The sequence below is a fragment of the Phalacrocorax aristotelis genome, chromosome 5 (genome assembly GCF_949628215.1).
Source record: "Phalacrocorax aristotelis chromosome 5, bGulAri2.1, whole genome shotgun sequence".
Classification (NCBI taxonomy): Eukaryota; Metazoa; Chordata; class Aves; order Suliformes; family Phalacrocoracidae; genus Phalacrocorax; species Phalacrocorax aristotelis.
The window spans coordinates 18527010-18540112 of NC_134280.1; the positions used below are offsets into that span (position 1 = coordinate 18527010).

General features: G+C 61.5%; 1 protein-coding gene across 4 annotated transcripts in view; it reads right to left on the reverse strand.

Annotated features, from left to right (window-relative positions):
• SLC23A3 (solute carrier family 23 member 3) overlaps positions 1–12359 on the reverse strand; it is a 51595-nt gene extending 39236 nt beyond the window's left edge. Inside the window, exons 1-12 of one of the 4 annotated variants that reach the window (XM_075093215.1) lie at positions 11986–12359; positions 11557–11717; positions 10942–11036; positions 10540–10613; positions 10033–10214; positions 9762–9885; positions 9268–9415; positions 8935–9188; positions 8627–8732; positions 8384–8551; positions 8086–8181; positions 7379–7897 (exon numbers count right to left, since the gene is read on the reverse strand). In XM_075093215.1, coding sequence (XP_074949316.1) covers positions 7554–7897; positions 8086–8181; positions 8384–8551; positions 8627–8732; positions 8935–9188; positions 9268–9415; positions 9762–9885; positions 10033–10214; positions 10540–10613; positions 10942–11036; positions 11557–11717; positions 11986–12093 — 1860 coding nt within the window. In that variant the 5' untranslated portion in view covers positions 12094–12359 and the 3' untranslated portion in view covers positions 7379–7553. Of the gene's footprint in view, positions 1–881; positions 1021–3329; positions 3540–4447; positions 4634–7378; positions 7898–8085; positions 8182–8383; positions 8552–8626; positions 8733–8934; positions 9189–9267; positions 9416–9761; positions 9886–10032; positions 10215–10539; positions 10614–10941; positions 11037–11556; positions 11718–11985 lie in introns of those variants that run through there. The other 3 variants (XM_075093217.1, XM_075093216.1, XM_075093218.1) reach the window with 3 other exon arrangements.
• Between the last annotated feature and the right edge of the window lie 744 nt (positions 12360–13103).

The window sequence follows — 13103 nt, forward strand, 5'->3', positions numbered from 1 at the left end:
CTGCCCACCAGCACCAGTCCCTGGACCCAAACCGTGCTGTCCTGGCTGGTCCGAGCCCTGCAGAGCCAGCACACAGCAGGAGAAAGGAGAGCATGGCCAGCCGGCACAGCTCTAGTGCAGCTGCAGAGCAGATCCAGGCTCTTGTGGTGGGGTACCTGCCATGGGACAGGCTCTAGACCACATCACCTTCCTGGCCATGGCACACAAGTCAGGGCTGGCCCCCATCAGACCCCACATCCCTGGGGGGCAAGGTATCCACAGAAGGGCAGGTATCACCTCTGGCAGCAGGACAGAGCACGGTCCTAGCAAGGGACGACCCAGAAAACAGTGCTCAGCCAACCTCCACAGGCAAAGAACACCCCCCTCCTGGCTGACTCCCCCAGGCAGGTCCTGACCCACATCCTACTGGAGGAGGCTTCCTCCCACCCATCCCCCGACAGCAAGGTAGGCTAGGCACTGGAGGGGGGCCCATGCACATGGCTGCGCTTCCCGCGGCGAGGAGAGCCGGGAGCCCCTGGTTGCTCTCCAAGCACTCGGCAAGCTATTGCGCTCGGGAAGGGAGCCTGACACTGCTCCAGGGCCAGCCCTTGCTGGCATGCCTGCCAGCTCCTGGGGAGTGGCCAGGTGCTCTCGGAGAAGCAGACAGCCCCTTGGCGACTCCCCAACTCCTCCGGCTACCAGTCAAGGGCTGTTCCTCCCCCAGCTCTCCCCAGGGGCTGGTCCCCAGCCTTCTGGCTACCGTCTTGCTGCCGGTGCGGCTGAACATGAAACACAAGCCTGGCTGGGTAATAGCCAGAGGGAGCAAAGCACGCCAGCCCCACAGTAAGGAGGAAACTCGTTCACTGCTCGCTCCTTTCTTGGCCCCAGGCATCCCTCCTCACCTCTGCTGAGCATGGCTCCGCTCTCCACATAGTCTTCGATCTCAGCATCCTTCTGGAGCAGCAGGGAGGTCAGCTCTTGCACCTGGTACTGCAGCGCCAGGCTCATCCGAATCAGGGGCCGCACAAGGTGACGGGACACCTAGGATGGAGGAGGGACACTCTAGGGAAGGTCCAGGGATGCATGCAGCTGTCCAAAGAACGGTCAAAGCAGGGCGGCTGGCAAGGTCCTAGCAAGAGCTGCACTCCAGGTCATGCAGGGCTTCCCAAGATACCCCATGTCTCACCTAAATCCAGTGGGAAGTACTCAGAAGACATGAGCTGGGATAAGGGAGGTAGGATGCTGCAGGACACGTCCCCCCATCCCAGCCCATCCTTTCACAGCTGGAGGCTGCAGCAGGGGAGAACTTTGGTGGGGAGAAGCCTGATGGGGACAGGGTGCAGGGGTGGGAAATGCTCCACCTGCCATTTGGGGTGCATTAGGAGGCAGAGAGCCCCCCGTGTGCCACCCAGACCCTCCCCACAGCTCTGCACACCCCAAGGCATGTTCCTACACAGGAAACGGGCACAGCTGGGAGAAAAACTAGAAGGACCCGAGGTGTCCAGCTGCAGCTTGTGGAACAGGAGAGACTTTCACAGGAGGCAAGATAAAAATCAGCAGGGATCCCAATACACAAGACTTACACAGGCTGCAGCTCCCCATTGGAGCCCACCATGTCCACCCTTAGCTCATGTCCGCACAAGACCCATGCAGAGCCCTGGGCATGTTCCCTGCCCCAGAGCCAAGCTGGGCTGCCCTGGCCCACAAGGTGCAAGAAGCAGCCTCCTGCCCATCACCTCCCGCAGCCCCTGGGAGGGTGTCTAGCACCCCCCCACCCCAGCACACCCCTTGTGTTTGCGGCCAGGCTGAGCCAACGGGTGAGAGGGCAGCAAACCCAGGATCGCTTATGAAACCTCCTTGCTCCTACGGCAAGCGCACCGTGGGCTCTGCGCTCTGTTCACCCCCAGGGATGAGCCACAGAGGTGACGGCCATCGGCCACCCAAGTGCTCAGAGGGCACCATTCGTTGCAGAGCTGGGACGGGGCAAGCAGTTGTTTGCCAGGTGGGATCCGGGCCTGTCTCAAGCTCCTGGCCGGGTGCTGAGTAGAGCTTAGCAGGGCAGAGTTGGTCCCCATTCCTGCATCCACACCAGCCACGCTCAGCACCCCAACCGCTTCCCACCCACTGGGTGCCTTGAAGCCATCCAGCACTATTCCAGGCAAAGGGAGAGGAGCAGCTACCAGCCGAGAGCTTGGGCTTTGCTCTTTCTCAGCTCAGCCTCCATGCTTCTTGCCCAGGGAGGGGCAGCAAGTCCCAAAGGCGAGCGAAGGCAGGACCCCGAGTTTATTTGCTCCCTAGTTCAACCTTGAGAGCGAGGACAGACACCCCCAGCAGCTGGGGAGCACAGCTCTCCTCCCCGTGATGGCCGAGATCAGCCATTCGGGCGGGGAGGGGGGGAAAGGAAGGCACCCCGCAGCGGGGCCCGGGGACTCGGTGGGAGGGGGGTGTCGGGGATTGGGGGCAATGCCTCCCCCGGCCGCCCGCCGGCAGCGGAGCCGCAGGGCCGGCCCGGGGCCGGGGCTGCCGCTGGAGGCTCCCGCCGAGGCGGTTAGCGGGTACCGGGCGCCCTCTTGTGCCGCGGCGCCGCAGGGCTCCGGGGTGCCGGGGGCGGGGGGGGCCGGTCCGGGCAGTCCTGGCCCCGCAGCGCCCAACCCGCCTGCCAGGGGTCCGGCCGAGGTGCTACCCCCGCCCCTCACCGGGGTGCTCAGTTTACGATACCGGGCTCCAGGGGCTGCTTCCCGAAACCCAAAATGTTAGGCAGTCCCCTGGTAAGAGCAACCTCTTAAAAGCCAGGGAGACCCAGCTTTAATTCCCTCCGTCATGACAGATCACCTGTGGGTTCCTTTGGGGTGGGGTACCCACCACTCTGTGCCCCGCTTCATGGTGTGCACCAAAAGAGAACGGCATCACTCTGCTATGCAGGGCACTGGCAGGGCATTATCCCAAACTGGCCATCTCCCCGCTGCCCAGCAGTGCCCACCACGAGTGTCACAGGCTGACCGAGAGCTGTCACAGCTCAGCTGACCTGCCAGAGCTGGAGGCTGGCTGCCACTGCATGCCCACCCCGCCTGCCACCGGTGACAGAGGGACATGGCACATAGGGGTGGCATGTGGGGGCCTGGGCACATGCCCAGCATGTGCTGGGCCATCCCTGCCTCACTGCAAGGCACCAACCAAGGTGGCAAAGCCTCAAAGGGAAGAAACAGGGACAGTGAACCTCAGGAGGGGCAGCAGGCAGAGCCAGAGACCCTACAGCTATGGTCCAAGACCAGCCAAAAGCCTTCAAACGTCAGGAGACAATTCTTAGTTTTGGCTGTCCCCCTCCCCGGACTCTCCGCATCTTTGCTCACCATCTCCACGGGAGCGGGGCAGCAGTGGAAGTCCCAGTAGAACGGCAGTCCCGAGAGTTCGCTCTTCATATGTAGGCTGAGACCACCGGCAGCACGGTGGCAGGAGAAGGAGGTGGCATTGTCTGGCTTCCCTGCCAGCAAGGGGCACATCAGGTTGGACAAGTGGTGCAGGAAGGATGATACATGGACTGTCAGCCGCTTGTTCAGCTCCTGGGGAAAGGTAATGTTAGGGGTACAGCAACGCCCCAGGGAGCTCAGTGCTGGGAAAAAAAGCAGCAGAAACTCCAGCACAGAAAGAGCCAAACTAATTCTGCATGTCCCAGCGCTGCAAAAAGCCATCCTTGGGCCTCAACTCCCAGCCTTGCGACAGGACATTCCCCACAGGTTCTCCCAGGCCAGCCAAGCTGGCAAGGTTTCCCTGCCCCACCAGCCCAGAAGGGTCTGGGTGTGCAATGGCCTCCACTAGTGCATCTGCCCCACATGACACCATGAATGTCACAGGCTGGCTGAGAGCTGTCTCAGCTCAACTGACCTGCCAGAGCTGGGGAACAGCTGCCACCACATTCCCACCCCTCCTGCCACCAACCCCTCAGCACAGCAACTCTGTGACAGAGGGACATGGCAGACAGTGGCACGTGGGGGCCTGGGCACATGGGCTAGGGTGAAGGGATGAACCACGGCCCCACGCGTTTTGGGGACCATGCTGACAAGACAACCCATGGGAGCCTGTGCCTGGCTATGAACATGAACAGGAGTCTCTCTGTCACTGGTAGGAAGGCAGCCTTGTTTCAGGCTCCTCCTTAGTACACTGGTCCTGGGGAAACCAGCTGCCCACCCAGCCCACAAGCAAAATGAGTGTGCTGGCCTCAGCACACGGCCCCAGTGAACACCTGGCTGCCCTGGGCATGCTAAATAGCCTGGCCCTCTCTCCCAGGAGGGGGGTGCTCAGACAACTGTGGTGACAGTGCTTCGCCAGAGCCACCCAGGGACTTCCCAGGCCAGGCATTTGCACCCAAGCCCTGTCAGATCCAACAGCCATTGTGTCACTGAGCAGTTTATGCTGGGATGTCAGCTGCTGCAGGGAGAAAAAGAGGTCCCTGGATTTCCCAGACACTCACCTTGGACCTTTGTCCCACGGCCTTGGCATCTGCACTCTCGTACCAGACGCTGCTGAGGTCAGAGATCAGCAGGATGTAGCCAGTATCCCTGAAGCACGCTTTGGCAAGAAAAGCAGACTCACCAAAGGAAACAGAAGCCCAGGGCTGTGTCAGGAGGCTGCTCTCCAGCTCCTCGGAGCCCTCCATCTGCAAGAGAGCAATCAGGTCTCTGCCTCACCCCCCATCCAGGAAGACCCCAGTCCCTGGGGTGGCCTCACAGGGACCCTTGGTCCCTGCTGGCCCCTCCATGATGCAGCCCCACCTCACAGCCTGGAGGTAAGGGTGCTCAGCCAGCTCTGGTCACGCACATCCACACACACGCACGCAGCTCTGCTGGGGTGGACATTTGGGAAGCTCTGTGCACAGCAGTTCCTACCCCAGCTCACAATAAGGACCCCAAAAGTACCAGCAGACACATAGCAAAGTAACTGCTGCCTCCCCAGTGTTATCTGGTGCTTGCTGTCATTAATACAAGACCTCTATGTCCAAATTAACATTTAAGCTGTTCCACTTGCACCAGGATGGGCAGCAGGACACTGCAACCCTCCTCCTGCTTGGACATCCCATCCCTGTGCTCTGTGCAAGCCACATGCCATCCCCTGCCTGCACCGACACCGGCAGAGTGCCAGCAGCTCTTCATGCCACCCATGAGCACTGCCGCTTCCCACTCTTCCCAGTGACAGGCTCTGTGCCTGCCAAAACAGTTGGGGACCCGGTGTCCCCAGGGTGCCTGCAGGACTGGGGCTCTGCGGAGCCACGGAGTTACCCAAGGGCAAGAGGAGCAGGCGGGCCAAAGGCTGTCGGGGCGAGGGGCTTTGCAGAGGCGACCGCTGCTGGGCCGGAGGCGAGGGCCAGACTACGGCTCCCAGCATGCTGCTCTCTTCCGTGGCGTGTGAGAGGCTGGGGCATGCCGGGATGTGTTGCACCGTGCGCCACAGGTCACTGGCACAGGGAAACAGCCACAGCTGTCGCTTCCTCAGGGCCCAGGGAGCAACTGGCCCTGCTCCCTCACCTGCTGATGAGGATGGGGACTGGAGGTGGCGCGTCCTGCTCAAGCATCCTCAGGTGTCACAGGAGGTGCCATGGCCAAGACGCTGTGAAAAGCGATGGGGACTGAAATGCCTTCAGACTTTGTTTTGCGCTTGTTCCTGTTATGAAATATACCGGTACAAGTGCCCGGCTGGGGCCAGCCCTCAGGCTGTGGGCACGATACAGCCCAGAGAGGCAGCAGCAGCCGGGGGCTCCTGTCCCTTGGCCCAGGTATATCCCTCAGCCTCAGCAGCTGCAGGGTGCCCACGCAGGACAGCACAGGGCATGCACCCGCACTGTTGCTCTCCCAGGCTTGAGCTGGGACTCAGCTGCTGCACCCCAGCAAGCCCCACATAGCTGGGGCTGCAGATGCCTGTGTCCCCCATGCCTGGGGAGTGGGGTCACAAGACAGCACAGGGCAGGGCTGTGCCAGACTGGCAGGGCCACGGACACTGCACGCCCCCCAGCCCTCCAGCCTCCTCCACACTGAGCACAGCCTCATCCTTGCCGCAGGCACTGACCCCCCCACCCACCCAGCAGCCACACACTGACTGTTATACCCCACCTGCACACCATGCGTTGAGGCCATCCACCCTGCACCCACAAACTGCCCCCCCCCGCCCCGCCCCATGCACTGCCCCTGAGCCCTCCATTTGCACCCTGTCCCCACCCACCCCCTCTTCCTACCGTGCAGGCTACAGCCGCCCCCGGGGCGGGGCCAGGGGAGGGCTTGCATGTCAGGGGTGTGCTGGGGAGGTGGGAGCAGGCAGGGGCTTTGGGGTGCAGGACAGATTGGGTAGCATGGCCAGGTTGGGGTGCAGGACGCAGTTGGCTTTGGGTGCAGTGGGAGTGCAGGGCCAGCCTGGGGTGGAGGGCCCAGGTGGGGTGCTGGCTGGGTGAGGTTGCACTGTGCATTGCACCCCGTGCCCACTGGGTGCACAGGGCCCAGCTGTGGGGATCACCCCTGTGGACCTTCACGAAGAGTGGCAGCACATCCCCCCTGCCCTGCAGACACCTTTGGGTGTTCCTGGATGTCAGGGGGCTCCTCAGGATCAGGTGGAAGGGGCAGCCACAACCTGGAGCTGTGGTCCAGCCTGAGCACGTCACTCCCGTGGACAGTCTCTATCATCTTCCCAGTCCAGCTCCATCCTTCCTTCGAGCTTTCGCACAGGGCCAGCTTGCATCACCCAAGAGCTGCAAAGCCCCCACCTTTCCTAGCCCAGGGCTGAGCTTTTGCAGGCCAGTTCAGACTGGTGGAGGCAACACTGGGAGCACAGGGCTGTGGACTCTGATCTGCTGTAAATGCTGGAGAAGTGAGCAGGGCTAGTGGGGACTCCACTGCAGTTGGTATAACCAGGCAGCAGCAGGGAACCAATCCAGGCATGGAGCTTAATCACGAGGGTCAAAGGCAATGTTTTCTTCCCCAGAGAACCACTGCTGGGTGGTTGAGCAGCAAGAACAATACCTCTGGGGCAGTTAAGTGTTGAGCACTCCTGGGACCAAGCTGCTGCAGGGGAAAGGGGATGCACTGTTTTGGAGAACTGAGCTGAGCTACAACCCCAGCCTGGGGCATCCTGGTGTGCCAGAGCCAGGGCATAAGTATACATGTGGTGCCATGAGCATCAAGGGGCCATAGGTGCAGCTAGAACAGGGCAGTGAGGAAGGGGGGAGCCAGCTCAGTGGGTGAGCAGAGCCTGAGACAGCCCTTTGGGGCTGGACAAAGCACTAAGCCCTTCTCCAGCCACATTCACAGGGTGGGGTTTAGGGGCACCCACATCCCCAGCTGCAGTGGCACCTGGGAAGGGTGGGCTGGCACATCCCAGGCAAATGCTGCCTGAAAAGGAAACTCTGGGAAAGGGCAAAGGTGGTTGAAGATTTTTATAGCTCGCTCCCAAGCAGGGAAATGAGGTTCATGCTGGGAGTGTGGAAGCACAGGTCCCTCCAGTCCATGTGGGCCTCAGAAATGAGGAGCAGTGGCCCACAAGCTGCCTTGGGGGCACAGCCCCAGTTCCCCATGAGGTGTCCCTGCACCGCAGGGTCAGGCCACAGTGTGCCACGGGGGCACCTCTGTCTCACTCGGCCTCCTGGCTAGCTGCAGCTCCCCTGAACCAGGTCTGAGGAGCAGGTGCGTCCCTTCCCCTGGTGCAGCAGACCCCTCCTCAGTGGTGTGGCTGCCCTCCTCCTCCTCTTCCTCCTCCTCACTCCCCGGGCAGAGGAAGCAGCAGAGGAAGGTGTTGCAGGAGAATGGCAGCAGCCTCCTCAGCCCAGCAGGGAGCCCATATGCCTGGCTGGCTTCATCCCTCTCTCCATGGGGATGGCATTCACCTGCCCTGGCTTTCTGCAGCACCAGCTCGGAGAGCAGCCCTCGTTCCTCCAGGGTTCCTGCAACCAGGGTGGTGGGCAGGGCATTGGGAGCCCTCTTTCCCAGCTGCACCCCCGCAGCCAACACCAGCCCCAGGACCCCCAGGCAGCACTGCCTAGAGGCAGAGCAATTGTTCGGGGATGGTCCCATGGCCAGATCCAGCCCTCGGAGCAGGGGCTTATTGAGACATGCTGTTGTATCCCCTCACCTGAGACTGTGTTCTCCAGGAAAAATGACAAGAAGCCAGTTAAGAAGACAGGCACCATGAGCAGGGAGAGGGAGAGGAGGTCCAGGGGCACCCACCCTGCAGGGATAGCACCAGAATCACCTGGGATATCCCAGCCCAGCAGCAGGGTAGAGGCAGGAGCTGCTGCAGCAGATCCAGAGTTTGGATGGGGAGCTGCCTGCTGCTGTGAGCCGCCCCAGCCTCCCAGAAAACTGGAGATGTGTGGTCACCATGCCATGGGGCCTGAGGCTTTGCCTTGCCCAGGGAGCATCCCTGCTACCTGTGGCCAGATGAGCTGGTGCCGTGCTGAGCCACCGTGGCACCAGCAGTGCCATGAACATGGTGAAGCCAACGATGAAGATGTTCCTCCCCGAGTCGATGTCCGCATACTGGAAGTAGGAGATCCCCGTGCCGACAGCCACAGCATAGGTGACACAGAGCACTGCCCCTGCGAGGGGCAGGAGTCAGGTAGTGGCAGGCAGGCTGCAGGCACTGCCGTGCAGGGAAAGGGCAGGGTACCCACCATGAACCGCCAGTGGGATGTGGGTGAGAAGCCCTGCCAGCCTCGGGGACATGCCCAGCACCACACATGCCAGTGCGCTTACTTGCACTGAGGGACGAGAGCCAGCCTGGCAGAAAAGAGGATGGGAAAGTGAGGAGGGAGAGTGTCACCCCTGCACTGTGTATCCCCATCCTGCCATACAGACCTGCCTTTCATGCCCAGCACTGGCTCAGGGACATCCCATGTACCACGGGTACCCCACACCTACTGCTCCATTGCTTCCTCCTCCCCACCCCTTGCCAACCTTCCTCTCCCCACCCTGGGCGTACCTGCGTGAGGCCGGTGGCGCAGGCATTGGCGATGCTGGCAGCCGTGCCCCCCGGGGTGCCCAGCAGCCCTGCCAGAAGGCTGCCCAGCCCTTCCATGCAGAGCCCCCGATTGCAGGCATGGGGGGGCAGTCGGGGGGCTCGCAGAAGCCTCCCACACAGCACATAGCAGCCCACCGAGTTCATGCTGCAACTGATGGCCATGGCGATGCCCACTGCCAGTGCCCGTGGGGTAAGCAGGGGCCACCCCCACTCACCTGCAGCAAAGGGAGAGGGATGGGTGACAGGGGCCCTTGCTGGGGGTAGATAGCTCCACCCAGCCCTGCCACCCCCCACCTGTGTAGGGGATGCGGAGCCAAGGGGCATGGAAGGTGCTGTTGGCCCAGGACAGCTGTGCCATGGCCAGATCCAGCGATTTCCAGGGCATGTGGAGATGGCTGAGGATGGCACAAACAATGCAGACAGCAGCAAATGGGAGCAGTACCTGCAAGGCAGCAAGGGGAACCTTAGCAGGGAATTATCCTCTCCTGGCCAGCACCCTGCTTGCTGTGCCCCAAACAACAGGCCCTTGTCCTGTCACCTCTCCCAGGGAGCCCTGTCACCTCTCCCCTACCCCTGCAGGGAGCATAAAAGGCTCTGCTGCTCCAACATCCTTTAGCACAGGTCCCCTGTGCTCCTCCAGCAGCGTCCACACCCCAGGATCTGCACCAGGACTTCCCCCTGCCTCTGCTCCAGGGTCACTGGGTCCCATCTAACCCCACACCAAAGAGCTGGGCTCTGAGAAAAGCCTGGGCACAGCAGAGGAAGCAGGGGCAGACAAGTCACCATACTGAAAACGTGCGCAGGGTAGGGACGGATTGCTTCACGGATCCCTCCCAAGCCTGGGGCCAGGTGCAGAAGGGCAGGCGGCAGGACCCGAGGTGCTGGGAAAAGGTGACAGCAAGGAACATGAGCCTAGGAGAGGGAGCAGAGGTCACCATGCAGCACCATGGCGATGGGGCCCCATGCATGCTATGCACTGCAGGGAGGCCCCATTCCTGTCTCCAGGGTGAAGGGAAGCCCCAGGGGCTGTACACTGGTATGGTCCCCAGGCTCACATACAGCAGCGCTACCCCCCAGTTAGTGGAGCAGAAGAAAGCAGCCTCCTTGTATGCAGACAACCCGATGATGGAGAGGCTGGGGGCCAGGACCATGGGCCCACAGTGCCGAGCTGCCCACCCACACATGCCAGACACTCCCAGCGCCAGCTGAACTAGCCCAGAGACCAGCACAGCTCCAGAGACCTGTGGGAGGAAAGGGTGGGACCCATGGGGCGGGATACATGGAGAGCAGCCCAACACACTCCCCCTTGGCCACTCTCCCACTGCCCCAGTGGCATCACCCATTCCCCATGCTCCAGCCATGCTCCACTCACGCCAAACCCAGGAGAATGCACCCACATGCACCATGACCTCCATTGCCTTTGCACTTCCCCTTGTTTCACCCCTTATTCATGGTAATCCCCAGGAGGGCTGGAAAAGGGACTAGGGAAGCAGGGATGCAGGTGACAACTGGGGTGCTGGTGGAGCAGGAGGATGGGGACCCCCAGCCCAGCACAGGAGCACCCACCTCTTGCAGCAAGGCAGCCCGGCTCCCTGTGACAGGGCAGTGTGGTGCAGGGCATGCGCTGGCCACAACTGTGCCTGGAAGGGAATTTCAGAGGGATGTGATGCACATGGATGCTGGGCTCCTGGAGCCGGGTCCAAGAGCACACACCGTGGAGGTTGCTGGTTGGAGGAGGGCTGGGGTGCCAGCATCCCCATCCCCACAAGCCCTGACCCTAGGGAGGCGATTAGATGCATTGCAGGTGCACTCAGGGGCGAGTAGGGTGCTGTGTACCATCACCAAAGGGGCCAGCAGGCAGGATCCCTTGCTGCCCCTCATCCCTAGCCCATGCACTTGTCATTGCCATTCCCCTGGCACTGGCATGGCCCGGGCCCCGCAGGACACAGGCTCCAAGGCTGTGCTCACCGTTCCTGTCAATGCTGGCACCAAGGGACAGGTGGGAGCTCAGCACCATGGCAGGGACAAGGTACTCGAAGGATGGGATCTGAACCAGTGGCAGCCTAGGGAAATAGACAGCAAGGGCATGTTAGGGAGGAAAGGGATAGGGCTGCTCCCAAAGCCCTGGCTGCCAGAGGAGCAAGGGAGGGGAAGGGAAGGAGATGAGAACCCCAAAGTGGCAGGAGGTCACACCATATCCCAGATGTCCCCTAGCACATCCCAAGCGCCAGCATGGGATGTGCAGAGGTCAGGGGCTTTGCCAAAGTACACACCCAGCCCCTACATGGGGCGTGGGCAGATCAGGCACTGGATGGTCTGGAGGAGCTGTGGTTGATGCTGGAGCAACGAGCTACAGGGAAAGCACAGCAGTTTTGCTAGAGGAACATGTGAGAGAGGAGGATGCAGCAATGGCAGGGAGGGGACAGCTACACAGAGATGCAGGGCAAGGGGTTGTCCTCGTGCCCTTTCCCACCTCCAGCAAAGACTGTCTTCCCACACCCTAGGAGGGAGCAGGGACATGCCCTGCCATGGCATCACCCTCCTCCTGGCGACAGCTGCATCCCCTTCGTTCCCCTTGCTCACCGACTCCCCAGGGTGGTCTGCAGCACTGTGGAGATGCCGCAGGCAAAGAGGCTGCGTGCCAGCAGCTCACTGGTGGCCTGGGTGTGGGGCAGCTCCTCAGGCAGGGTGGGCAGCAGGAGGAGGTAAAAGATGCACAGCAAGGAGGCCTGCACAGCCAGGTGCTGTGAGGGGAAGAGAGAGGGTGGTCATGACTCCCTACGGCACCCAGAACTGCAGCACCCCGTGCCCAGGCCCCGAGTGGATGCATGCTCACTGACACCCCCCCCAGGCAGCACCCACCACTGCCCACTCCCCTCCCAGCACATGCTGGCCAGAGCCCCACCCAGTCTTTGCCTGGCAGGATACTGCTCCTACCCTGCCACCTGCAAGGATCCCAGCCCTCTCCCCATCACCCCATCTCTCTGGCTCCTCACCATGGTCCCCCCTTACCTGAAGGGCTAAACAACAGCTCAGCATCCAGGAGCACATCTTCTGCAGGGAGCAGGATGTGAGCACGGGGCTCCTGGCACCAGGCACTCTGCGGTGGCCCCCATTCATGCTGCTACCTCCCTGCACCACTCCCAGTTTGCAGTCCAGAAGGGGTGGATGGGCTCCTACCCACCCCCCACAGGGCTCCTCACAGCCCTCACAGCTGAACTTCCACCTTCTGCAGGAGCTGCCCCAGGGTTAGCCATTAACTTGAGTTGGTGAGTAACCTGCCCTTGCAGCCAGGAATGCAAGTGTCACCTTGTGTTGTCACCACAAGGGCCAGGTGACAGCCACCCATGGCCAGGACACTGGACACAGTTACAGTGCCAACTGCCCAAAACCCAGGTCCCACCCCTGCCTCTTGTGGTACAAGGGGCAGAGACTGGGTGGACCACAGCACAGACACCTCCTCCTTCACATGCTTGGAGCATCCCCAACAATATCCTCCAGCTTCAGCAAGCCCTGCCCATGGTTGTTCCTCCCCAGCACACCATCCCCTGCCCTCCTGGTCCAGCCCTTCCTCACCATCAGGCCTCAAGGAGCCCATTAAAAGCTGCACAGCCCACCCCCATACACACCCACATCCTGCCATTCCCCTCTGTGGGCACTGTGCCTATGCCAGGAGGGTCTCTGATGGGGTTCTACCATGTCCACCATGCTCCTAGGAGGACAATGAATCCTGCCGCTGGACAAGGATGCCAGGGACAAGAGCTGCCCGCTTGGCTGGGAAGGCTCCCAGGGAACCCAGACGGGAGATGCTGGTGTGTTTGTCACAGGGCAGAGGCAGCTGTGCCAGCAACCACAACAGCAACCCTGCCAAGCCCTTGCTGCTTTAGGGCTCACTCATTAACTGGACAGACTTTGCTCTCCAAACAGCAGTGGAGACCATGCATTCCCCACATTCCCAAGGAATGCCCCTGCCTTCCACAGGCACCAGACCCAATGTCTCTCCTGTCCCGTCACCAGAAAGCCTGGTTCCTCTTGAGCCTTGCAGGACAGGCATTACTGCTCCTGGGTTCACTTGCCAGCACCTAGGATCTGCCTTGCACCCTGGCTCAGGGAGCAAGTACAGCTGCATT